Genomic DNA, 26328 nt, shown 5'->3' on the forward strand with positions numbered 1-26328 from the left:
GCCTGGTTGATGTGAAATCCTCAGCTCTCTGTCTGGGTGCTGGGGCTTGGGGGAGGGCTACCTGGCTCCCAGGTGGAGCCAGCCCCTTGGCACCTCTCTCTTCCTGCACAAAGTTGAAAGAGGAGTGCAGATGGCCTGTAAGAGGCTCCCTTGTGAACCAGTCCTCGGTGTGGGAGCAGAGAAGAGCTTCTGAGGAGACGCGGGGAGGTGGAGGGGCGTGGGCCAGCCCCTTGCTGACACTGACCACCGTGGCCTCACTCCTCCCAGGGCCTCTGATTCTCCGCAGCTTTACCACATCGGCCCCACGTAGAACTCTGATGCCAGTGAGGACACAACCCCCCACAATTGCCTCCCCTTGGTTTTCCTTAGCACATCTGAGGCCAATCGACCTTTACAAAAAGAACTTCATGAAATAGAGCCAGCGAACCGAAAGGAAACCATAACTGAAAATTCCAGACATATCATGTGGTCCAGTTGACAGAGTCCGAGTTCTGTGATCCACTGGAGCTTGTTCATTTCTCCCAGAGTTCACACATTCCCAGTTTCCTCAGCCCAAGGAACTGTTGCTGATAGCTGCAAAACATGAGCCCCTCTACTTCTGTCCACCCTCGCTGCTCCCCCTGATGTAAGCCACCCCCCTCTCTCACCTGGGGCTCCTCCAGCAGCCTCCCAGTGGGTGGCTCTCTAAGTCTGTCCTTCACACAGCAGCTAGAAGGATCTTTTCTGGACATAAAATCGATCATGTCACCACACTCTGAAAATCTTCCAATAGCTTTGTGTTGCGCTGAAAGTGAAATCCAGATTTCCTGCATGATCTGACTTCCGCCGTACTCTCAAACCTCGTTTCCTACCTGCACCAACATTTCAACCCCATTCCTGCTTGTTCCTCCACGTGAGATGTTCTAACCCCTGATCTTCTCATGAATGGTTCCTTGTTATCTTGCATGTCATGACATTAATGGTATCTCCTCGTGAGGCTTTCTCTGACAGCTGTTTCTAGAATGGTCTAACCTGGTTAACTCCACCACATTACCCTGTTTTACTATTGTTATAAATTTAACATCTGAAATGATCTTGTTCCTACGTGTTTATTTTTTATAGTCTGTCTCCTGCTGCTAGGGTGTGAGCTCCGTGAGAGCAGAAACCTTGTCAGTCTTGCCATTATGTCCCCAGAGCTGAGAAGAGGGCCTGGCACACAATAGTCATGCAGGAAATAGTGAGTGAATGAATGGGTCTCCACCCTGTCGACCAGAGGCACTCAGCCTGTTGGAAGGTACATGGACCCTGGAGACAGAGTGCGATCTTAGACAACTTCTTGGAAACTCTTTTCCTGTTTTGAAAGTGTAAATAATAGTACCTACCTCTGGGGTTGTTGAGAAGATGAAGTGAGACAATATATTTATGTGCAACATAAAGCCCCTACCTAGCTGCCACTCAATAAGTGGTAGTTACGGCTTTCCTGAGAGGCTGCAAGGCCTCCATCCCGCCCCCACCGACCCCCGCCCTTTCAACCTCAGCCTGTCTCCACCTTATTTTCTGCTTCCTGTTACTCATCATGTCCAGCCCTTGGCTCATCCAAGGCCTGAATCAGGAAAGAGACACAACTCTTCAGGCCACGTGGTTACTTGACCTCCAGCCTAGTTTCTCATCTGAGGGGATCAATTTACCCACTAGACATTTAATAAGCACCCGGGTGGGCTGGGCCTCTTGGAAGTCCCTTTTGGAGCTCAGACCTATTCTGTGGACTCCAGGATGCCCCTCAGGACTGACTGGCCCTTGTGAGCCCCTGGCCATCCTGGAAAGTAGTGACCCTAGAGGGACTGGTCCTGCTGCAGGGTTTTGCATGGGGCAAGGGGTGCTGTCAGAGAACTCGGGGTGGGGGGGCAAGGGGGCTGGAAACAAACTTGCCAACTTCAAAGTTTGAAGGAAGTTGGCTCCATTTATCTGAGAAACCATCTATCCTTCATCTCCTGGCTCTCATTCATCCACTCATTCATTCATTCATTCATTCAGACTTTAGTAGCCACTAGCTTGGAATAAGGCCCTTGGCTAACAATTCAGAGATGAATAGCACAAGTCTTGGTTCTTGTTCTTGGGAATTTGTGGTTGAATCAATTAGATAGATGTAAATGGTTTGTTACAACACAGTGCACTGACCCTTATAATGGAGGGAAGAATAAGGCATGGCGTGCCTAGGACCGGCTGACACACTCTGTCTAGAGAGCTGGGAAAACCTCCAAAAGGGATGCTGGCCTCTCTCCAGCTCCTCTGTTTCTGCTCCTCTCTCTCTGCACGTGTTCCTCTGCCCTATCTCTTTCATTTGCTGCCCTTGAAAAAGCACAAGAACTCTGGGTCTTCCTTTTCTCCTCCTCCTCCTCCAAAGGACTTTGTGCAGTCACCTCCCACAGATTTAGGGAGTGGATCCCAAAGCCCTAAGTTTTCTCCATATCAGGTATCTAGTTGTGTTGCCATCCCTGTTACCTGCCCTCATGCATCACATTCCTCTTTTAACTATGAAGCTTAGGCCCAAAAGTAAAAGAACAAAAGCTCCAGAGTTAAAATAACACAGTCAAGGTCAAGGCTTAAATACTTTTACTTCTATTTCTCAAATACCTTGAAGGGGACACACGGTCTGTGCAAATCCATGCACACTGTGTCCTCTTTTGTGGTCAGGGAAGGATATAGATGGCAGAGCCTCACCAGGGAGCAGGGGAAGGGGAGAGACTGAACAAACTGAGTTTTTTTTATCCCATCACAGGCTTAAAACGAGTGCAGTGCCCTGCAGTTGGGATGGGGTTTGGGAGAGGATGGGTTCAGGTGGGATGCAATGGCCCTTTGGGAACAGGACCAACTCTATGTCCCCTTTAGAGTGCCCACGTGAGTTGTTACCGCCTCCACTGCCCTCCTGTTCACTGCCCTGAGCCTGTGACCGAGCCACAGCAGTGCTGTCCCCGATGTGTGGGTAAGTAGCCTTGCTCCTCCCCTTGTGCCAGCCTCCCCCTTGCCCACTAACCCTTATCCCAACCCCCCATGCCAGCCTCTGGAATGAGAGGGGCAGTGTCTAGCCATCAGAGATATTGAGACACAAAGGTGCCCAGGGGAAGAAACATCCTGAATCCTTACAGAGGGCTGAGGTGCTGGTAAAACTTCTTATTCTTAAGCATCTGTACATAGCAGGAGAGAGAAAATGTAGCTGAAGGAAATAGGTGTGTGCTTGACCTGCTGACGGCACACCTGGTCTCCACTCCCTTGGCTGGCCAGGGCCAGGAAGTGCACAAGCCCTGTGCAGGTGGCACGGGTAAGCTGGGGCTGAGAGTTACACTCTGGGGCAAGGCGCGACTGAAGGAGTTGGAGTATGTGTGCTCTGAGATTCCTCCCAGACAGTGCATGTGTCCCGATGCGAAATGTCTATGATTCCATGCTGTTGAGATTCCAAGAGCCTTTGAGGCTGGGATTCTAGGAAGCAGAGGTAAGAGAGAGGAAATGACAAGTGGCCCGAGAAGAAAGTGGCATAACTGAGTGTACACCGAGTTGCCAATGACGGGCAGCTGGTGGGAAGGCCAACTTAGAAGTAGGGAGATGTTGAGAGGAGAACCCATGTTTAGAAGCATCAAGAAGGTGATGAATGGGGGGTTCCAGACTGTGGTTTCCAGGCTCTGGACCAGGGCTCTCCTGGTGAGTTGGGGACCTGTGTGAAGTATATACTTAGAGGGGCTCATTTTCCAAGTTGGACCCTTACAGAGATCTGACCATAACTCTGACTTGGGTCATAGATATTCCTGGCTCTGGGTTCCCTTGGGGAGCAGGGGCTCTGAGCTTCATCCCGTTCAGTGAGGGGGCCTTCTGCCTCCTCCCTGGCTGAGGCTGGCCCCAGGAATCCTTACCTCTCCACGCTGACTATGTGCTTTGGCCCTTTCTTCCTCACATCCTCCTGTCTCCCTCTTTTTCCATGCCCTGCCCCTTCGGCTGCCTGGCTCTCTGTTCAGTACTCAGCTCAGTCATCAGCCCCTTCTGGAGCTGGCCCCGCCCACCCCAGCCGAGGTAGGGGCCCTCCTCTGGCTGCCTCAGCTCAAGCATTCCCATCCGCCCCAGCCCTTACCATACCACCATGTCACTGCTGTGGCATGTCTCTCTACCCATTTAGATTGTGAGTTTCTTGTTGAGAAAGGCTGAGTCTTTTTCTGCACTCTGTGCTCAATGCCTAGCATGATGCCTGCTACAGGGCAGGTGCTTAGTAAAGTATCTGAAAGACTGAGTGGATTCTCCCAAGACCAGAGGCTTACCCTGCTACCTGGCAGGATAAGGCCTGGCTAATAGCAGGTGGTGAGAAGTGGGGCTCTGGTGGCCAGTGAATGACAGGTGCTTCCAAGCACAGGGATATCTAAAATCATACCGGCTGACTCTACTGGAATGTAACTCCACGTAGGACCTTGTTTTGTTCCTTGCTGAGTCCCTGGCCCCTAAAACAGAGCCTGGCACTAGGAGGTGCTCCATGGATGCTCACAGGAATGTTGAATCAACTGACGCCCTGAGAGGAGCTCTGTGGAGCTGAGGCTTCTGGCCTTGCCCTTGGACTGTGGTCAGGGCCAGCTCAGACCTTGGTGGACATGTTCAAATGTAGGTGTCAGTGAGACCTCTTGGTTGGCTGATATGGGGACTGGCTGGGAAGACTGAGGCTATAGCTCAGTTGAAATGCCAAGATGGGATAAAATGCAAAATCTTCGGAAAAGTGGCCCAGTTGATTTTGGCAAAGCACTTAGTGAAACTTCATTTTCTTCGTCCTCCTGTCCCTTCCCATCTGCAGAACCTCACACCCCCTCTGGGCTCCGGGCCCTCCCAAAGTCCTGCCAGCACAATGGGACCATGTACCAGCACGGAGAGATCTTCAGCGCCCATGAGCTGCTCCCTTCCCATCTGCCCAACCAGTGTGTCCTCTGCAGCTGTAGTGTAAGACCTTCCACCTTCCTTTTAGCGTAGGCCAGAGGGCTGGGCCTGCAAAGCCCAGTGGTGTGGACTGGGGAGAAACTGTTCCCCCAGTCAAGGCAAAGCAAGAGTGAATGGGCCTGGGGGAAGGAAACATCTGGGTTTTGGAAAATCTTACTCTTCTCTGGGCTTCCACACCTTCCCGAGCTGCCTGTTACAGCAGGGGTCATTTTATACTGCCATTTGCCCACTTGTGTTTCCCCCAGTAGACTGTCCTCCTTGAGGGGAAGGAACATAACCCAACTCATTTCTGTACACTCCACTGCTTCCGGCCCAGGACCTGGCACACAGATGTCTATAATGACTATTGGATGAGTATGAATGAGGGGATGATCAGTTACCCATCCTAGGGCATGGAGATAGGGCCAGACTTTTTGTAGCAAATGGAATTTAATCTGAAGCTGCTTAAACTCCTCTGCTGTGATCAGAGTTGGGCCCAGGGAGAGGCAGGCTGACACTGCATTATCATCAGGGGACATAGGCTGAAACCAAGCAAGGCCTGATCTGGAGACTTCACCCTCTTCCTCGGCAGGATCTAGGTGTGGTCCTGCTGTGGGTTTGCAGGTGGCTTTCAGTGTGTCATTCTTACCCTTGGGCTTCGCTTGTCTGTGCATTGGCAGGAGAAACTCCTGCCCTCCCAATTACCTTTATTACCTTATTCTCAGACTTCTCTGGCCTCAATTTCTTTGACCGTGGAAGGGAGTCTGATTGGGTGACCTTCAGTATCTTCTCTGTTTAAAACAATAACCTGACTTAGCATTGACGTGAGTGTAAGAGGCCTAGGCGAGGTGCTGGACACCTGTGTTCAAGCTCTAGCTCTGCCGTGGTTCCCTGGGTGACCTTGAGTGAGTTGCCGCTCTTGGGCCTGCCTCCTCATCTTCTCAGTGAGAGGATCGCATCACTCTGAGACTCCAAATCTGCTGCAGAGCAAACAACTTAGGAGTGTTTAGCACTAGGAGCCATCACTTACAAGTCAACCGGGAGAGTGGTTATTTTTGCAGGGCCTAAGCCTCTTGCAGTGGTCAAGTGCTCTGTACCTACTAAGTACCTGGTAGTCCTGTGTTTATACACAGAATCCCAATGACCTTAGGAGGATATCACTGTTCTTACTTTTCAGATGAGGAAACTGAGGCTCAGAGCAGTTCAGCAACTTGCCTAGAGTCACACAGCTAGTTAAGTGACAGAGCCAGAATTCAGAAGCAGGGCCAACATACTTGACTCCTAAGCCCATGTTCCTGTCCTTACGCTGTGCTGCTTCCTATGAAGGGATGAGGACCTGGGAGGACAGGAGGAGGGGGCTGTGGAAGAGACAGAAATGATGGTGGTGGGGTGGTGAGAACAGTCTGTGAGTCCTTGTCCCTCCTCCCTGGGCACTTGGATCTCCCCTTCTCTCTCCTCATCCCTGTTTACATGGGACTGGCTTGACTCTGACCTCATTTGAAGGATCAGAATCCTAACTTCTGAGACTCGCTGCAAAAACAACAGAAACCACAGGGAAAGGACTCAAGGTTGCATCACTTCCTCCCAGGTACCTTGTGCCTATAGTTTAAAGAGGGTTTTAACCACCTTTTCCTCCTTTGATCTTCACAGCCCAGATGGGAGTGCCCCCATTTCACAGAGAAGGAAATTGAGGTTCAGAGAAGAGAAGTGGCTCCCCAAGAGTCCTCTGGCCTCCTGACTCCCAGAAGGCTCTGTCCTCTGTAGTCTTGCTTTTCCAGGCTGGGTCCTGAGGGTGAGGACCCAAGGCTTTCAGCGAGAACAAGATGAGCCCAAGGTGGCTCCCCACCATCCCCTCCACTATGCTGAGCCTCTGCTCCAGGCCAGGGCAGAAGGGCATTGCTTTCCAGGAAAAGCCTGAGGACTGGGCTCTAGTGTCTTCAGCGTGGCAGTGTCTCTGATTTCAGGCAGTCTAGGCCCCTCTCCAGGTTCTGCCCATCTGTAGGACAGGGGAATCCCACCTACAATCCCACCGAGTTGTCTGACAGCCTAGGAGAGAGAGGTGTGGAAACCCATTAGAAGCTGAAGGATGACTGATACCTCTGACCTGGAGTGGGAGGGGGGAGGGCACAGGGGACCCCTCCTCTGAGCTGGCTGGGCCTTGCCCAGGATGCTCTGCTGCTCCCTCCCTCCCCTACTTCAATGGAGACCTCAAGGCCATTCACCCCCAGGGCAGGAGACTCCTGCAGCCCCAAGGCTGACTCTCATCAGAGCTCACCTCCCAGCTCCTGTTTGCTCTGTCTGTCAGGAGGGCCAGATCTACTGCGGCCTCCTGACCTGCCCAGAACCGGGATGCCCCGCACCCCTCCTGCTGCCTGCCTCCTGCTGCCAGGCCTGCAAAGGTGAGTCTGTCCCTAGACCCAGCAGTGCCCACCCTCCTGACCCCAGGGACCTAGCCATGGACTGTTAGGGCTGGGGGAGCCTCAGGGTACACCCAGCATGTGGCAGCCCATTCCTTAGCAAGAGCAGTGGCTTAGCCTGTTCCCCCTGTGGCAGAGGCTGCTGTGCCTCTTTTGCTGTGATCCCACAGAGCAGGAAGGAGGGGACGGGGAGGGCAGCAGGGAAGGCGGGAGAAGCAATGCAAGTGTGTTGAGGAGCTGCCTCTGCTTAGTATCAGTGTGACCTATTGCTCTAGGTGGTCTTGTGCTTCCAGAAAAGTTTGGGGGTAATAGAAGAGGAGTAAGAATTTGTCCACCAGCCACCAACTCCCATTGGTCAAAGTATCCCCCCAAGGGTAGCAATCCCCTTATGTTCCCCATTTGTGCATGCACATGTGGGTGCTAGGCCTCCCTAGGCCAGGAGGCAGGAGTGTGGCGGGGTAAGAAGTGGAGCAGGAGACATGGGCCGGAAGCACAGGCAGGAGGGCAGGCATGGGCAGGCTGAGCCTGAGGAAGCCGGCTGGAGCTCCTGCAGAGGGGCTGAGAGGATCAGAAGAGGCACAGGAGAGGTATCTGTACAGGCAGGGGCCACATCTCCTCTTGTCTTCCTCAGAGCAGAGCTGGGGACAGGTCTGGGCTCACCAGGGTTCAGAGAACGTGTGTCAAGCAGAATCCAAGTAAAATCTTTGTATAGGACAGAGGGAGGCCAACACATTGGCTAGTGAAAGAGCAACTGGCTTGAGCAGAATGAAGTATACACATGGTCAGATTGTTCCTTGTGAGCTAGGGTAGTCCAGGAAGGCTTCCTAGAAGAGGCAGGACTCAGGGAGGGGAGGGCTTCACAGTAGAATGCTTCCTTTGATGCTGGCCTTGTGGAAGGGCACTGGACCAGAAGCTGGGTGACTCCAGTGTAATCCTGGCTCTTCGGGCTAATTCCTGCAGAGTTGTTCCCCTCTCTGGGCCTTAGCTACACCACGTGTGTACTAAGAGGTTGGCTTAATTGGAGTCTAAGTCCAGTGTTCTTGGTGTTCAAACCAAGAATGCTCAGAGGAGGGAGCCAGGGTGTATGTGAGGCAGAGACTGGGGAAAGAGAATCCCACTCAGGGCTCCAAAGGGCCTTGTGAGCTGGTCCTCCAGGGGGTGGAAGATGGAGGTGTCCTGGGGTATCCCACCTGAAGGGGCAGAGGGGCTGGAGAGGGTCTCGGGGAGTAGAGGAGTATAGATCAAGACCTGGGAACTTCAAGTGCGGTAGGATAGAGTGGCTGCCCAGGGGACTGCAACGAGCAGGCTGCAGGGATGGGATTCTGGGCCTTTGGGCCACCCATGATGGGCACTGAACAGATGCTCGGGCCCATCCAAGGAGTTCAGTCCTAATGGTGACCAGGAGGTCAGTGTTGGGAAACTGAGGCAGCAACCCAACTGTAAGGACTTCATCAACCCAAAAGGCGAGGAGAAGCTACAATGAAAAGTGGGAATATGTCCCTTTTGGGGCAAAGGGACCAGCTAGTATGCAGGGGCTGCAGAAGTGCCACTAGGCAAAGCCTAGAGGTGGAAGCCCACAGGACTCCAGCCAGCAATGCAGAGGAGGTGCAGGCTGACTCGACTTCCCTTTGGGTTTCCAGATGGGTCAGGTGAGAGGTCAGCTGAAGAGGACACCACACAGTCACACCGTGGAGTGGTGAGTGCACAGCTTTAATGGCAGGTGTGGAGAGGAGGTGGTGGACTGGTATCCAGGGCCTGAATCTCCGTCAATCTGGAGCAGAGTAATGTGTCTGTCCTTCGTTCAGCCCACCTCTGGGCAGCATGTTCCCCCAGGAGTGGCCTCTGACTTGACCCAGCCTTGTCCACCCAGCTCCTGAGGTGTCAGTTCTTTGGCGCTACCTCTCTGCTCCCTGCTCTGTCTTGGCCCTTCTCAATCTTGATGTAGCATTCAGATGGGCTAACTCTGGCTCTCTGAGGTCGGAAAGGGGAGGTAGGAGAATGGGCTCACACACCGACTCAAGTCCCTGTCCACCGTCTGTGGCATGTCTACAATGTGGACAGCTCCACTGCTCTTTCAGCCTGGGTCACCTGAACCCTGGGGCACCGGAGGCTGACCGCCTTCTCCCAGAGTCTCAGCTAATGAACTCTCCCACCTCCTCTGCCAGCCTCTCCCCTCCTGGGCTGTACCTCCTCACGTGGGGGCCTGTGCTGCAGGACCTGAGCACCTCTCCTTCCCACCCCCTTGCTGGGGGCACTGTGCTAAGTGAAGTCCACCCAGGCTTAGTTCCAGGCCCTAAGTAGCTACTTACTGGATGATGTGGGCAAGTTACCATTTGGGGGTTGGGCTCTTCAATTCCTTCTTGCTTCTATTCCACTCGACAAGCATTTCCTGGGAGCCTTCTAAGTGCCTGGGTCTGTGCTGGAGCCCAGGACACAGTTCCATTCTGGGAAGTCTTGCAGGCTCAGTCCAACCAGCAAAAGACCGACTCAGAGACTGTGAGGCAGAAAGGGGCTGTGCAAGAAGGAATGTGAGTAACTCAGTGTCAGTGAGTTAGCGTCAGCGGGTGGGGGGAATAAGCTCTGGTCCTTGCCCCCAGCTTACGGGCTCCTCTGCCAGGGCCTGGCACTGACCCCAGTACGCTGCCCTCACCATGTACCCTTTGCTCTCACTGCCAGCCCTCCCTAGACCCTGTCTGGAAGAGGAAGTCTTGGAATCTTGGATTCAGGGGCTCAGGAAAGGGGGCTTTGGAGACACCGTGTCTCCATATGCAGCCTGCTCTTAGTCTTCCCTCTCCATGGGATTCTGGGGCCTAGAAGGATCTTCAGAGGCCCTTTCCTTGTCCCACAACCTAAATCTTCTCAAAGAATTTCCTGACTCTAATCCTCACTCCATTTTCACCATTTATTTCCTCAATATTGTTTTTAATACTAATTTTATATTTTTATATATTTTAATATATAGTATTAATATATAATGCAATAACATAAATTTTATGTTTAATATTGATGGGAATTGAGGTCCCTGATCACATATATCTCCCAGATCAAGACCTCAGCACCCTATGCCCACCCCAGCCTCAAGGCCCTGCCTCTAATAGGCTTGAGAAAGGCTTGGTGCAAGTTGGATTTCCAAATACTATCCTCTGAGAGTTTTCAAAGATCCACTGTCTGAGAACGTCTTGGACCCCATCCACATCTTCTTTCTATCCCCAGCCTGTGCCCTTTCTTCTCTGGGCAGTCCTGTGGGGTGCACCCTCGGGCTGCTTGCTGCAGCCTCTATCTTGCTGCTCCCGCACCGGCAGCGGCCCATCAGTGATCTCCCTCTTTCCTGCCATTTGCAGAGACATTCCCAGGACCCATGTTCCGGGGACAGTGGGAGGCGGAGAGGCCTGGGCACTCCAGCCCCCACCGGCCTCAGCTCCCCTCTGGGCTTCATCCCTCGCCACTTCCGGCCTAAGGGGACAGGCAGCACGACAGTCAGGATTGTCCTGAAGGAAAAACATAAGAAAGGTGGGAACTGGAACTTCCTCCAACCCCTGAGGTGGGGAATGGGGACCCCAACTGCTCCCACTCCCATCCATGTGCCCCCTACACAGTGGTTCCCCAATCTTAACTTGACCGTGTGCTTGCAGACTCATAAAACATCAAAACTTGAAGGTGTCCCTAGAGGGCATCAAGTCTAAGCCCCCATTTGATGGATGAGGACACTGAGGTTCTGTGTACTGAGTTAGAGACAGAACCAGTCCTGGGACCAGGCCTGTGGGTCAATACAACAATGCTTTTTTTTAGCATCTGCCATGTCTTTGCTGGGAATTGAGGGGCACAGAACAGAGAGATGAGAAATGGTCCTTGTCCTTGAGGTGCTCCAGACATGTGAATAAATTGCTGTAATATAAGGGAAGGCTGAGAGAATGCTTTTGACAAAGGAAGTGGTGAGCAGGGCTGGGCTGCAGGATGGTGGGATGGAGGGGAGAAGGGGGCCAGGTGGGAGTTCTGGCAACAGACTAGGAGGAAGGAGGCCTCACTGTAGGACTCCCTGACTGATGGATAAGAAGAGCTGCGGAGGCATCTGTCCCAGCCCCTTCCTGCAGAGATGCTAAGCTATGCTGAGGCTAAGAAGGGTGAAGGGATCTTCCAGAGCTCATGTGGCCAGGTAAAGACAGAACTTGATCTCAGTTCTCCTGCTGGAACAGTCTCTCTGCTCCACCAGAGGTACTCATGAAGGTCAGAGGAAGGACTCCTGAAACTAAGTTCAGCAGGAGTCTCACGTCTCAGCTCTGAGAGCTGAAATGGGAGAGATGACAGGGATGGGGACCAGCTTCAGGCTCTGGCCTCCACTTTGTAGGCAGGGTGGCTGGGCCAGAGTGGTGGAGCAGGGGCTCCCCAAGGCCCCACCCCCACCCATTACTGGACTCTGGCCTGTGTCCAAGCCCTAACCCTCCAACTTTCAGCCTGCGTGCATGGAGGGAAGACTTACAGCCACGGGGAGGTGTGGCACCCAGCCTTCCGCTCCTTCGGACCCCTGCCCTGTATCCTGTGCACCTGTCAGGATGGCCGACAGGACTGCCAGCGGGTAAACTGCCCTGCCGAGTACCCCTGCCGTCGCCCTGAGAAAGTAGCCGGGAAGTGCTGCAAGGTTTGCCCAGGTACAGATTTACCCTGGGTCTGTCTCCCCAGAGCACAGATACTTGGAATATCTCCAACATGGGTGCAGCATAGATTTAGAGCTATAGGATGCAGAGTTCTTAGATACACAGGAGTAGAAAATGCCAGACTCATAAAATAGAAGCCTTATGGAACCATCTAAAGTTACAGTACCAAATTCAGAGACTCTCAGACATACATAGAATCAAATAATGTTCTGGATTCTATGAAGTCATGAAATCTTAGGATATTAGGACTTTGAAGAGGAATAGCCAATGTTTATTGAGCCTTATCATGTGTCCTGTAGGTATTTGCATGCATGAATACACAGAATACTCACCACAATGATCAGGGCAAGTGTCTCTATCTCTACTTTACAGAGCAAGAAGATAAGTACCTTGTCCCAGGTTATAGAGCTGTAAGTTGACAGAGCTGGGATTTGAACCCTGGTCTATGTTACTCGAAAGACAATGCTCCTGACCACTGGAGTCTTCCTTCACCCCCTCATCTATATATGGGAAAACTAAGACCCAGAGAAGAGAGGGGACTTTCCTAAGTTACACAGCACAGTAGTAGCAGAGCTTGTAACTAGATAGATCTCAGGCTTCCAAACCTGCCAGCTGAGTTCTCCCAACAATGTCATGTGACTCTAAGATTAACGAGTGTGCAGAAGAAAACATCAGAGTGTCTTACTGAGATGAGGAGCCTGTGACTATCAGTGGCAGCTGTTGCGAGGGACAGGACCTTTCTCTCAAGCCTGGCGGGAGAGCAGGCAGGGTAGGAAGCTCGGGCCGGGGTTGTGCCCTCACCACATCTGGCCTGAGGGCTGGGTTGGCAAAACTGAAAGGAAAGGAATGGGGAAGAAAAAGAGGAAGGAAATATGCCTCAGGAACCTACCAGTGCCAGGCATTGGACTGTGGTTTCCCATACTGTATGTAATCCTCATTGCTCAGTTATTTTACAAATGAGATAGCTGAGTGGCTTCAATTATCCTAAATCTCCAATCTAATCTAATCCTCTCAGAATCTAATGTCAGGAAATTTGAGTTTGGGTTAGCTTGCTTACTGACTGCCTTACCTAACTTACTGTTGTGAACTTAGACAAGATCCTTTGCCTTTCAAAGCCTAAGAGTTGATGAAAATGTTTAATGAATTGTAAATCAAAATCCAAACATAAGGGATAACTATTATTTATCAGAGTAATACACTATTAGGACACAGTCAGGCAGGGAGCATGACAGGATGGTGCCTGGAACACATGAGGGGGTGGGGGTTCAACTTGAATTCCCTTCAAGACTGGCTGTGGCTCACACCTGGGCTTCTTCACAGACACACCAGGACCACCAGCCCAGTCCATTTCCCCTTACAAATATTGAGACTGTAGCCTTACAGGTCTTCACTGGACATCTCAAGGATTACACAACTAGTAAGAGTTTAGGAGGAGGAGGAGGGTGTGTGTGTGTGTGTGTGTGTGTGTGTGTCACCCTCACCCTCACCCCCTCCCTTCCCTGACAGTCACCAACATCACTGCCACGGCCATCACCATAACCATCATCATCGTAGCTGCCATCATCCCTTAGGCACTCCCAGCCTTTCGTCCTGTGTGTTTCACTGAGAGCCTGTGCTCGGCAGTGCGAGTGACTCAAAAGACTTGGTGGACATGGCTCCTGCCCTTCACCCTGTGGATCTCTTTTGAAGAGAAAACATAACCATGTGAAACCACTATAAGGCAATGCAAGGCAGCATGGGATTAAGAGCATGAGTGGGAGGCATAAGCAAGATGGGTTTTAAAAGTTGTGGGTCAGAGAAAACAAGGTGGGCTAAGCTTTTCTAAGTGGACTGCCTAGAGGAGGTGGAAGGTGAGCTTGGCCCTGAATAGTGAGAAGTTTTCTGATATGTTTATTAGTGTAGCAGAATGGGGGAGATGCTACTTCTGTTTTTCCCAGGGGCACCGAAATTTTCCCAAGGCCTGAAGAGGCCATGAGGGGGATGTCAGAGCAGGATCCATCTTCCTGGGTCTACCAGGCAAGGGTAGAGAGACAGAGTCACCAGCTCCTTGTCTTTCCCAGAGGACAAGGCAGACCCTGGCCACAGTGAGATCAATGCCACCAGGTGTCCAAAGGCACCAGGCCGGGTCCTCGTCCACACGTCAATATCTCCAAGCCCAGACAACCTGCGTCGCTTTGCCTTTGAACGTGAGACCTCTGAGCAGGTGGAGATCTTCCTCTGGAAGCTGGTAAAAGGTGAGCATTGGCCCACTCCCAGCTGGGTGTACCCCCCTTTCCTGTGCTCCAGGCCCCCCCAGAGGTCTTAGGAGGATTTTGTTAATCAAGTGTCTCTGGCCCAGGAAGACCTGCCTCTCTCCACCCTTCCAGGCTTAAGAGTCCCCATTCCAAGACAGATAGAGACAGTGATTCTGTGATTCTCCGACAGCTCTGATAAGCTCACCCACTGTTGAGATGCCGAGACTTCCAAGTGCTCCCTCTCCTGGACGGAGGGGGTTGTTGCACCTTGCATGAGCCAGGGCAGAGCAGGGCCTACCCTGATGAAAGAGATGTGACTGGGAGAACTTGAGCATCCTGTGAGGGGCAATCCGTCAGGCAGGTCGGCCCTCACAGCATCCTCAAAGCAGGAGGGTCTGGGAGCCAGTCTCATTCAGCCTTTAGTGGATTTTATCCCACCAAGACAAGTTGACATCAGAATATATTTCTCATTCTGTGAGAAACTCACCCTAATCGACAGGAATAGGCTCATGTCACTAACTGAAGCTCCAAAGGAGTTTTCATTGGTAAGAGAATTGCTGAGAGTTTAGTTTCCTTACTCTTCTGGTAAAGCATAGACCCCCTGGGTAGAGTAAACGAAACTAAAACCATTAAAGCTGAATTAGCTCTAAGGTCACTTTTCTCTACTGATGGGTTTGGCTGGGCTGGGGTGACTGGGAGTGGAAGATGGGCTGATAACCAGAATGATGACAATGATAATAACAACGAATGTGTGAAGCACTTATAAAGAATTTACAAAGTGCTTTCACATTCATTATCTCATTTGATCCTCAATGATCCTGAGAGTTAGGTATTATTATCCCCATTTTACAGATGAGGAAACTGAGGCTCAGAGAGGTGAAGTACCTGGCCCAAAGCCACACAGCCAGTAAGTGGAGGACGGGAGCTAGAGCCCCTGTCTTGTGACGTCAGATGCGGCTCCTTCCCTGCTCTACTGTGCCCCCTGTCCTAGGAGGAATGGAGGAAGAAAGCCAAGCTGTTCAGCCTGGAGAAGAGAAGACCCAGGGGGACAGGACTGCTGGCTTCATGGCTTGGAAGGACTGCCCCAGGCAGAGGGACCGCAAGGGTCAGAACAGCAAGGAGGGGCTTTGGAATCAGACAGACCTGGGTTTGAATCCCAGCTCTGCCATTTCTTAGCTGTGTGGCTTTAGGCAATCTCTTGACCTCTTTGGGTCTTTATTATCTGTTAATTGGGGAGGAGGGTTTTGGAGGATTAAATGAAATAACATAGGGACAACCTCTGACCTATAGTAGGCACCAACAATGTCAGTATCCTCCTCATCCCACCTCATCAACCACAATTACAAAGAAGCAAGTTTCAGCCAGTGAGAGGAAGCCCTTTCTCATACCTAAAGCCTTCTCATAATGAAGGGAGGAAGCAAGTCCATTCACAGGAGTGTGCAAGCAAGGGATGGGTGGGGATTCTGCCGCATCTGAGGAGTTAGATTCAGTGACCCTTTTAATTGTTTTGCACCTTGAGATTCCATCAGTCCCTGAACAGGTGCTGGCTGCCTGATTACTCTAGGCCTCACCCCACTCCCACCAGACACTGGGACCACAGAGTGTAACTAGTCCCAGCCCCTGCCCTGAGGAGCTCGTGGCTTAGTGGCCTGCATGCAGCGGGAGCTCAGTGGGAGCTGAGCTGGTCAGGGAAGGCTTCGTGGAGAAATGGCCTGGTGCTGGACAGGATTTTAAAAGGTGAGAGGAGCACACTACAGGCAGAGAGGCAGCAACAGCTTTAAACGCTGGCTTCACAGACTACGCTTATAGGCCCTGTGCTCTGATTGGTGTGTAACAGGCACTATGTATAATGTGCTTCATTTAATCCATGTAAGAAAGCTGAGGGTTATGTATTAATGCCCCATTTTGCAGATAAGAAAACTGAGTCTGAGAGGCAAAATGACTTGCTCAAGTCACACAGTTTAAGCAGTAAAGCAGAGATTCAAACCTGGGCCTGACTGTCCCCAGTGCTGCCTTCACAGAGTGGCACATCACTTATGCTTCTAGGGAGGTGTCTGAGGAAGGCCAAGGCTGTGCCTTAGCATGGCAGAGTATGTTATCATAGCTCAAGGTCAATCTCATTGCTACCAGACCTAGCAGAAAAGGAACAAGGTGGGGGGGGGGGGCTCTTCAACTTCACAATGCAAGGTTCTACATCCTGCAGCTAGCAACAACCTCCCCCACCCTCCCAACCCCCAATATCCTGACACCAGGGGTTGCCTAATGCTCCATCAGCCTCCCCATTACCTCCTTGTCCCAGGACAGTGGTGGACATTTCTGTGACAGTCAAAACAAACACTCCCAATGTCTGATTGTCAGTGGGAAACCTTCACTGTTTCCTCACCCAGAGGGGTGGAAGCAGCAGGTCTTGGGGGCTGGGAGAGAAGGGGGAGAATTGGCCTAGAGACAAAGGGAGCAGGTAGATGCTAAAACCTGGGCTAAGTGAGGCCTTACCACAGCCTTACCCCAGGGCCCCAGAAGGTGAGCAGAGTGGTGGGTTAGGGGTAAGGGCTTTTAAATTATGGCATTTCAGAGGAGAAGGGACCTCAGGGGCCTCTATTCCACACCTGTCTAGGAAAGAAGTCCGCCTGCAGCCTCCCTCAGACCTGGCAAAAGGCAAGAGGTGCAACCATGACCCTCAAGCTAGCCCTTGATTCCAGGCCCAAAGCCCAGTTCTTTCAATCATGCTTTACAGACCACAGTATAGGAACCTGCCCGCAGCCCTGTCACCTTCTCTCCAACTTGTGTTCTAGGTTTATGCCGTGGCCGGTCTGGGCAGAAGGCCCTGTCTCCATCTCATGCTTATGATGAAGACTGGGCCTTTCAAGCAAATCTCTCCCACATCCTGCTTCCTAGCATCGGTGTGGGGGGTCCTGAGGACAGTGGTGGACATTTCTGGCTTCCTGGACCTCAGTCCCATGACCAGTGCTGTTTATTTCCCTCAGGATCCCACTCAGATTCCCAAAAGCAAGGCCAGTTCTTGGTTTTCTTGGGGCCAGTGTTGACCTAGCAAAGGCCCTGCTGTCGCATCTGTTCTTTCTGGCCTCATACCCTGGTGGTAACAGCTGGCACAACCTCACAGCCCATGTGCCCAGGGCCTCAGTGCCATGTGTGGTGCCTGCGGCCAGTTCCCTCCAGGATGCAAACACTAGGAGATCCAGCTAATACCTCATTTCCCCCCTCAGGGCATATCCTAGACTGGGTACACATATATTTACTCATCTGTCCCTCTGTCCATCCATCCATCCATCCATCCATCCATCCATCCATCCATCCATCCATCCACACATCCATTCATTCTACATGCCTAATGAGGGCCAGGCTCAGGGGACCCAGAGAGAAAAGCCCTCTAGGACTTTCACTCTAGTAGGAGAAGCAAGAATAGACACATGGTAGCCCATTAAAAATACATAACAAACACAAACAGAATCCAAGAGCTGTGGGTGTGCCAAGGAGAAATTATAACTATCTTGGGGGTGGGGGGGTGTTCAAGGAAGACTTCACAGCAAAGGCCTAGAAGATGAGTAGGAGTTCACCTGGTGGCAGTAGGAGAAGTAAAAGCAATCAGACCTAGCAGAGGAGGCAGCATATGTAAAGACGTGGCCCCTCAGGGGACTCTGAGTAGGTTAGGGCTGGAGTACAAGCAAGGCCCTCAGGGAGCTGGGGTGGTCTGAGCCTTGCACTGAAGTGGGGCCTACAACTCTGACACTTGTAGTTCTTTGGTGTCAGAGAAAAGCTTGATGGGTCCATGTGGGCCCAGCAGCCAGCCTGCCCCTCCCTTCCCTGCCCTTCCTGCCCCGCTGCACTGAGGACAGGTGAGTAGTATGGCAGCAGGATGGTGTGGGTGACAGAGCAGGGTCAGCAGAGAGGTGATGGGAGGTTCGAGAAGGGGAATGACAGGGTGACGTGTATATTTTTGAATGACTGCAGTTAGGATCCCAGATTAGAGGGGCATAAAGAGGGCCAGAAGTCTAGTGTCATGACCCAGGTGACCAGCCATGATGGGGCCTGAATGGGGGGAGTGATGGTGGAAACAAGAGAATAGATTCAAAATATTTAGGACATTTAGGATTTGGTGTCTGGACAGCATAGGGGAGGGGAGGGAGGGTACTGGGTCCGTGGTGTGTCTAAGCCACCCTGTTTCACTGGTCACACAGCCCTGCCTTCCCTGCTCATGCCCTGATCTCTGCCCTCAGGAATCTTCCACTTGATTCAGATCAAGAAAGTCAGGAGGCAAAACTTCCAGAAAGAGGCACAGAAATTCCAGCTCCTCATGGGCACCCATAAAGGTGGGACGCTAGGCTGAGGACCGGGGCCTGGCAAGACAGCAGGGCCAGCGGCTGGGCCTCTCAGGGAGTTCAGGCAGCCGTGCAGGGAGGGGGGCTGGCGGGGGTCAGCCACAGACGTCAGTTCCCGGCACAGGAATCCAGTGGGTGTCTGGGCCAGAGATTTCTCAACTTGGGCAAGAGCTTGGGACCAGGAAGGTGAACCAGAGCCAGCTGAGTTTGGTCCTGGAGGTGGGGGCAACAGGGCTGCGGAGGAGGGAGGTCTGAGCCCCCAAAGCCTGGTGCTGCCAACTCCCTCTCTATTGGCACAGTTCCCATTGAAACCCTTCTACCAGTCTCCTGATGCCCTTAATTTGCTTTACACTGGGAAAGATGGACCCAGGTGGGGCTTCAAGTGGAGGATAGGAAGTCACAGATGGGAGTGTCACCAGTAGGTGTCAGGAAGCCAGCCCAGTCCCCAAATGCTGGTTGGTTGAAGGCAGGATCATGTGCCAGAACTGATCAGGATATGGGGGCCGGGATCTGATGGGGATACCCACCTCCTTTCTTCCTGTGGGTGCCAAACCAGGCCCATGCCATCCTCCTTGCCCTAATTTCCCCACCCCAGTTACTCCCACAACTTACTGTTGTGCACATGCACACATACACACCCCTAAATCTTTTTCCTTCCTCCATGCAGGTCACTGGAATGTCTTCCTAGCACAGATCCTGGAGCTGAAGGTCACAGCCAGTCCAAACAAAGCAACCAAGACCTTATAATAAAGACCTAAACAATTGCTGATATGAGCTTTATCATTTTTCTTGTTATATGTTAATAAATGAGAAGTTGCATCATCCCTCAACCCTGCCTGCTGAGTTCATAGCCCGTCTCTGATGTGTTCTCACAGTAACTGCAAGACAGGCCCCCTTATCCCCATTTTATAGGGCCGGAAACTGATGCAAAGGGGGCAGAGACTGGCCACTGTCCGCATGGTGAGTTGTTACCAGAGCCAGGGCTAGTTCTGCCAGCATCCTTGCCTAGGTCCCTGTCTGCCACTGGGGTATCTCCCCTCCTCTGTGCTGCTTCTGCCCTCTGCCCTCAGCCAAGGCACCTCCTGATTTTATGGGCAACCCCCTCCCAGAGCTCTGTGGCACTAAGCCGAGGAAGGGGGCTCATTCTGGTTAGCCAGCAGAGGGTCGGGGGTTACATGGAGCCTCAAAGCCCTTTCCCAGCAAATCTTCCAGTCCTTACAATTGTTAGCCACACTTCACAGTAAAGAAACTGAAGGTAGGGAGAGACAATAATCTGCCTGAAGAAACAGAGCTGGGCAGTAGCAGATGTGGAGCTGGGTGCTAGCTCTCATGCTCCAGGGTAGCACCCCTCCCCTTTCCATGTGACCAAAATTATAAGTGCAAATATTCTCACCTTAGAGGATTTCCGAGACTTGGCAATTAGACTGCCAACCCTGGGACCACAGTCAGGGAAGAAGGCCTAACAGTTACAATTAAAGACAATTTTATCCTGCCCACATGCACAGTTCCTTGCGATTTCAAAGATGTCTTAATGCCCAGGATTCTACTTCACATGAATGGTATGGGAATTACCCCATCTTAGAGAGGCGGAAGCAGAGCTTCAGGACTGGCCAGCGTCTCCCCTGAAGCCTCACAGTGATGAGTGGGGAAGCCAGGACTAGAACTGAAGCCTGCTGACTCCCAGACCTGTGCTCCCTCCCCACTGTAGCCAGAATCAGTCATTCCCACCCCCACCTGATCAGAAGCCGTGGAGGGACGGTGTGGTATCAGTGCCCTGTTGGTAGTTCTGCTGCTCACAGCCTCTCGGAGGGCCCTGGCTGTTGTCTCCCGGGCTCTGCTCTTGTACCCGGCTGGCTGAGGTCTGAGAGGTCTGCTAAGCAGCCGACCAGTGCCGCTTTCACCGAGCTGGGACCGGTGTCACCCTCATTAAACTCCCTCTGTCAGCTCCTGGGGACCTGGGTTGAGAGTGTGGGGTTTGAGGAACACGGCTGGACCTCCCTTCAATCAGAAGACATTAGCTCCTCACAGCTGCTACCTGTGTCTTCTAGAGAAGACTCACTGTTCCAGCCTTGCTCGCTCACGTCGTGGGGTTACTTTGGAACTCTCGGGATGGGTTCTAAGCATCTCACATTTAAAGCACAGGAATCTGAAAGCTCAGCCATTCACATGGCGAACTCTGGCCATCCTTCAACCCAGCTCAGACGGTTTCTCAGTGAAACTTTCTCTGACAAAGTGGCCCATCGTCTCTGCTGGAGAATGGGGTTGGAGGCAAGCTCTGTAATCAGGGGCAGCTCTGGGCCCTCAAGACAGGAATGGACTTCCCTGTACATGTTTCTTGATGTTGCAGGCCACTGCCTTCCCAGTTTCTCTAATGGGCTTATCTGAAGCCTGTAATGTTTACCCCAAACCATTTCCACCATGGGAGGCATGTTCAGCACATGCACACCTCTCGGTTTGGTCCAGACTTCTCTGTGTATATAAACACAGAGTGGCGTGGGAATCTCTAGGCAGCTCTCCCATGGCTTTACACCTCTCCAAGCTGTTATCTCCTTCCACATATTCATTCATAAAACACTTTCTGAACTTTTCAGGGGTAGGCCTTATTCTAGAGGACTGACACAGTGTATGGAACTCATACATCAAAAAGTCCCTGCCTGTCCCTAGGAAGCCAAAGTCCTGAGGAGGAGATGGAGCATCACAATGCCATTAATACTAAAGGCTGTGACACAGGGCCATGGGGAGGGCCCCTGGTTAGACTAAGGACACATAAGCAGGCTCTGAAGGAAGAACAGGAGTTAGAAGGAGGTGAAGGGAAGGAGAGGAAGGTGGGAGACAGTACAGGAGGAGACACCCAGAAAGATGGAAAAGAGCACATTATAGGGAGAATCACAAACAGCTTACTGTTGCTGGACACTCAAATCTGAGGCAAAGAGCAAATGGAGCTGAGGCTGACTACATGGCTGAGAAGCTCTGGTTTCATCCTGAGGACAGCAGGGAGCCCTGGAAGGGTTTCTGTGCCTTGGTCCGGTAGTGGTTTGGGAAGCTGGCTCCGCCTACTGGGTGAATAGCAGTATGGCGCTTGGCAGAGGCCAGATGGAGGCCAGGTGGGAGGCTGCCATGGGCATCCATGCCGGGCAGGAGAGAAGCGATGGCGATGGAAGGGAAGGCAATGGGGATGGAGAACTGGATGTAGGGCTGAGGGAGAGGGAGCAGGGCAGCGTGCAGCTGATGTCTCACATGGCAACTCAGGGATGAGCCCAGAAATTGTAGCTGCGAGCATGCTGAGTCTCAGGAGATGCCCTAGTCCTTTGAGTATATTATGCGTCTAGAGAGGAGGCTGGGCCAGAGGTGGGGAGTCAGGAGCTATTGGCTATAGGTGATAGCTAAAGCCAGGAGATGGGAGACACTGGCCTGGGAGATATTATAGAGGAACAAGAGAAGGGACATAAGGACAGAGCCTTAGAGCATCACAAAGGAACCACTGTGGAGGGGAGAGAGACACAGGAGGGTGCCAGCTGAGAGTCCAATAAGATGGTGTCTGGAAAGGGCCTCCTCGGAGATAGGAGGCTTCTGGTGCCTGTGGCAATGGGCAATGCCAGAAGGGCTGGAGGCACGGACAGGTCCTGAGCAGCAGGTGGTGTCTGCGAGGTGAGGAAACAGACAAGTCTTTGAAGAACCTTGGTGGTGGAGGGGAAGACAGAGCCAGGGCAGAGGCTGACCACGGACATGGGATGCAGAAGAAGGGTTTATCCAGATGGGAAAGATTTTAGCAAGTCTGGGTGATGAGGAGACCTCACAGGGGAAGGAAAAGTAGGAGAAAGGGGAGTAAGGATGGAGGAAGGGAAGGTTTAGGGACAAGTCAAAATCCAACCATTCTTCCTCAGCCGCTAACTCGCTGCGTAACCCTGGCTGCTCTCCCTGTGAGTGTGACAAGACAGGGAAGGGGTGGCCTCCTGGGGCTGCCCAGCATCCCCCGTGGGGCTCCCAACAAGGAATCCTGCGGGATCCACTGTCCTGCTTGGTGGCCAGTCTGGGCACAGGCTGGGCTCTGGATGAGTGGTAACATCCCCTCCCACATACCTAGCCATTAGTTAACAGGGCACATTCACGTCCATTGTCTCATCCAAGCCCTAGGACAGCCCCAGAGATGAGGAAACTAAGGCTCAGGTGACCTAATCAACACCATACAGCAGTAAAGGCAGGGCCTGGATTCCAGCTCAGGTCTGTGATTCTCTGTCCTGAAGGGTCCCAGAGCACTGGCGGGGTCATGTCTGGGCTGGGGCAAGTACAGCCGACAAGGGCCCAGAGCTTCTGTTCCACTTGACCTTCCCAGTTAGCTTTCTGGCCACCAGACCTGACCATCCTGTGGTGATGCCAAGCCTAGTCTTCAGGTTTCCTGGGAGGCTTCCTCCTCCTCCTCCTTCAGGGGCTGCGAAGCTACCTCCTCTTATACCCCATTGAACTTGGGCTCTGGGAAATGGCAATATTTCTGAGAAACAAGATGTGGCCTGTGGCTTAGGGCTGGCCTGGGAGTGAGGGAAGGCCTGGGGCGCCATCAAACACAATGACATCTGTCTCCAAGGCAGGCCTGGTCACCCTCCCTTCTGCTCACTCTGGTCCCTGGAAGACACCCCCAGCCTGCCTTCTCCTGCCTCAGGGCTAGTTAGTTCATGGAAGAGGAACAGGAGGTGCTGGGAGAGGCTGGCAAGGATGGAAGGGGTTTCTAAGTACAAGGAGTTGCCTCAGGACTTCTAGGATGGGAATTAGGACCCAGATCTCTGGCACCCCTCAAGGCTGTTTGAATGACCAAATGACATCTGATGTCTCTCCCCAGTCCCTGGCACAGAACAGAGCTCACATAACGTGCCCAAAGTCAAACAGCAAGAGTTAGGGCTGTGGTGAGAGCCCACAGTGTCTGACTCTGAAGTGTGCCCCTCCCCCCACTCCATGATGTCGGGGCTGAGGATGAGGAGATCGGCCTTCTCACCAGTTATACTGCACCCGGCCTCTCCCCTCCACCCCTTCCCTTTCCCAGCAAGTCTTGTCTATGAACCCAGAATGATCTCTCAAAAACACAAATCTTATCCTGTCTCCCGCTCATTACGCCCCTCCTTGGATGCCTTTCCTCAGTCATCAGGATGGCACATTCCTTCCGGCCCTTCAGGATCAGGCTCCTGCTGCCTTGCGCGGCTCCAATTCCCCCATATCTCACAGCAGCACCTGGGGGATGCTGCCTTACCTAAGCTGGGATGGATCTGGACTCCAGGAAGACCTGCATCACAGACTCTCACACCATCAGGATGTTCTCTCTCTGTTGCCCCCTACGTATCAGTACTTTCTTTCCAACCAACTCTTTCAAGAAGCAGACAACACGTGGTGCACTGCTCAGCATCCTGATAACTTTCAAGTAGGTAGGGTACAAAGGATCCGCCTCTCCAATTCCAGTACAAAGAGTCTGGAAAATGACTCAGATGGCTCCATCTTGGGTAGTACACAATAAAACTTGGGTAGTCAGGGATGAGGTACTAGAATCATATAACTGGAGTGGGAGAGAGCAGTTCTTCCAAATGAGGGAGTGGGCAGCAAACTCATGGTCAATAAAGGGATCCCTCTCCCCAGGCTGCTGCACTATGACTTTGGACCATTTCCCAAACCAGTGTCCTCTCCTCCATACCCTAATCATGCTGTTCCCTCATTCTGGAATGCCTTTCCCTATTTTCTGCCTATAGTACTCCAGCATATCCTTCAAGTCCTCTCCAGAACAGCCTTCCCTGGTCCTTTCTGCTGCTCCCACATTGTATGCTCCCCTGCACTCAGACTCATGCTTTGTACTGCAATGATCTGCTCCTGAGCCTTTCTCCCACAGGACAGTATGCTTCCTGACTCGGAGACCACATGGGGGTCATCTTGGCATTCCCAGCCCCGAGTTCATGGAAGGCATTTAATACATGCCACTGAAGACGGAAATGGGAGAAGAATGCTACTGATGGCGAAGACAACAGCGGTGAGGTGTAGCTGACTGCTGATAGGCAGGAGGTGCTCAATAAGCAATGATCTTGAGATGATCATGACCATTTTCACTGCCATTCCCACTGCCACCACTGCCATTTCTGTCACCTCCTTCATAGTGCAGGGCTCAGGCAGGAAAACAAATGGAGCCTACGTATCATGTTCTAAATATTTAACAGTTATAAATCAAACTAACAAACTATTAAATAAATATGTTCTGTCTTTCTATCTTGACAAATATACTTTGTTAATGACCTGGAAGGCCAAGTTCAAATATAGAATTTTTTGACTTTTCTGATTTCTTTGCCAGCATACGGAAGCTCAAGGGTAGCCAACCCTGGCCCCTGGCTTCCTGCTCTTGGCCCAGCCCTCCTCATTCCAGCTCTGTCCTGTAGCATGAGAGGCCTCATGCACATGTGTGGACACCCCAGTCTGCATGCCTTTGGGGGTTTTATAACATATCCAGAGTGCTTATACGCTTCCTCTTGAGAAGTTTGGCCCTTGTCCCCTCCCCTTCGATCTGGGTGGGCTGTGACTCATTTGTAACCAATAGAATGACACAGAAATTACGCTGGTGACTTCCATGGCTAGGCCACAAAAAGTGGTGAAGCTACTGCTCTTCACTGAGATGCTGCTCTTGGCTCCCTGAGCCACTGCGTAAGAAGCCCTGCTACTCTGAGGTCGCCATGCTGTGAGGAAGCCCAGACATAGATGCTCCATAGAGGCCACACACAGATGCTCCAGTCAGCAACCCCAGCTGAGCTCCAGCCATCTACCAGTATCCTCCATCAGATACATGGATAAAGAACCTTCTAGGTGATTCTAGCCTCCAGCCACTGAGTCTTCTTAGTTGACACTTCAGACATTGTGGAGCAAACACAAACCATTCCCATTGTGCCCTGTCCAAGTTCCTGACCTGTAGAATTTATCACCATTAAAAAATAGTTGTTTTAAGCTGCTAAATTTTGGGGTAATTTGTTATGTAACAATAGTAACTGGAACAATGTTCAAGTTTCAGCCAAGCCCACCTTCCCTCTCCCCTCTCCCTGGGCAAACTATCCTTCAGTCTTACAGTAGAGCCCAGGGGGAAAGGACTGCACAGCCCTGGAAGCAGACCCAGGCTGCTTGGGCAGAGAATTTCAGGGTCCTGGGTCCCCAGAGTGTGGTCTAGAAGGAGAGTGGAGGCATACACCCTCTTGAACCCACTCACTGTGCTACGGTAGGGGTGCACAGCTGAAAAAGGGTCTCAGTGGGGCCCCCAGTGGCCCAGGGTGGGGGCCCCTCTTGCCTGGGGCTGAGTGGTCCTGCCCTATACTATCACCACCACCACTATCATCACTTACTACCAGCACAGGTGGTGAAACTGTCCTCTGTGTCCCACTGTGCCCTCAAACAGATACCAGGCTGGTGAGGGAGAAGGAGACAATGGCAATCCTGAGCAACAAGCTCCCGGATAGAAAAACAAAAAGCACAGGGGCTGTGAGAGACTATGATCGGGTGGATGTCAGGGATAATGTCCTGGAAGAGGGGACACCCAAATAGAGACTTAAAGAAAGTAGCTAGAGAAAGTGGGGAAATCATGTTCCAGTTCTAAGAAACAGCATGTTCAGAGGCCTGGCAACAAGCAAGAGTGGTACATTTGGGGATGACAAGCAGATGAGCCTGGCAAGATTGCCGCACTGGGCAGAGGAGGCAGAGTGGGAGGAACAGTCTCCAGAGAGATGCCAGGAGAGGTAAGCAGAGGCCAGCTTTTCCA

The 26328-nt window shown here is 52.1% G+C and overlaps 1 protein-coding gene across 6 annotated transcripts in view; it reads left to right on the top strand.

The window, feature by feature from the left end:
• CHRDL2 (chordin like 2) overlaps positions 1–19387 on the top strand; it is a 30412-nt gene extending 11025 nt beyond the window's left edge. The window contains exons 3-13 of one of the 6 annotated variants that reach the window (XM_073216016.1): positions 2869–2962; positions 4805–4947; positions 7229–7322; positions 8981–9036; positions 10682–10850; positions 11792–11986; positions 14053–14226; positions 15079–15133; positions 15218–15331; positions 18462–18554; positions 19231–19352. In XM_073216016.1, coding sequence (XP_073072117.1) covers positions 2869–2962; positions 4805–4947; positions 7229–7322; positions 8981–9036; positions 10682–10850; positions 11792–11986; positions 14053–14226; positions 15079–15133; positions 15218–15331; positions 18462–18552 — 1185 coding nt within the window. In that variant the 3' untranslated portion in view covers positions 18553–18554; positions 19231–19352. Of the gene's footprint in view, positions 1–2868; positions 2963–4804; positions 4948–7228; positions 7323–8980; positions 9037–10681; positions 10851–11791; positions 11987–14052; positions 14227–15078; positions 15134–15217; positions 15332–18461; positions 18555–19230 lie in introns of those variants that run through there. The other 5 variants (XM_073216018.1, XR_012122575.1, XR_012122574.1 and 2 more) reach the window with 5 other exon arrangements.
• Positions 19388–26328: the final 6941 nt, after the last annotated feature.

This window comes from Manis javanica, chromosome 11 (genome assembly GCF_040802235.1).
Source record: "Manis javanica isolate MJ-LG chromosome 11, MJ_LKY, whole genome shotgun sequence".
In the NCBI taxonomy this organism is placed as follows: Eukaryota; Metazoa; Chordata; class Mammalia; order Pholidota; family Manidae; genus Manis; species Manis javanica.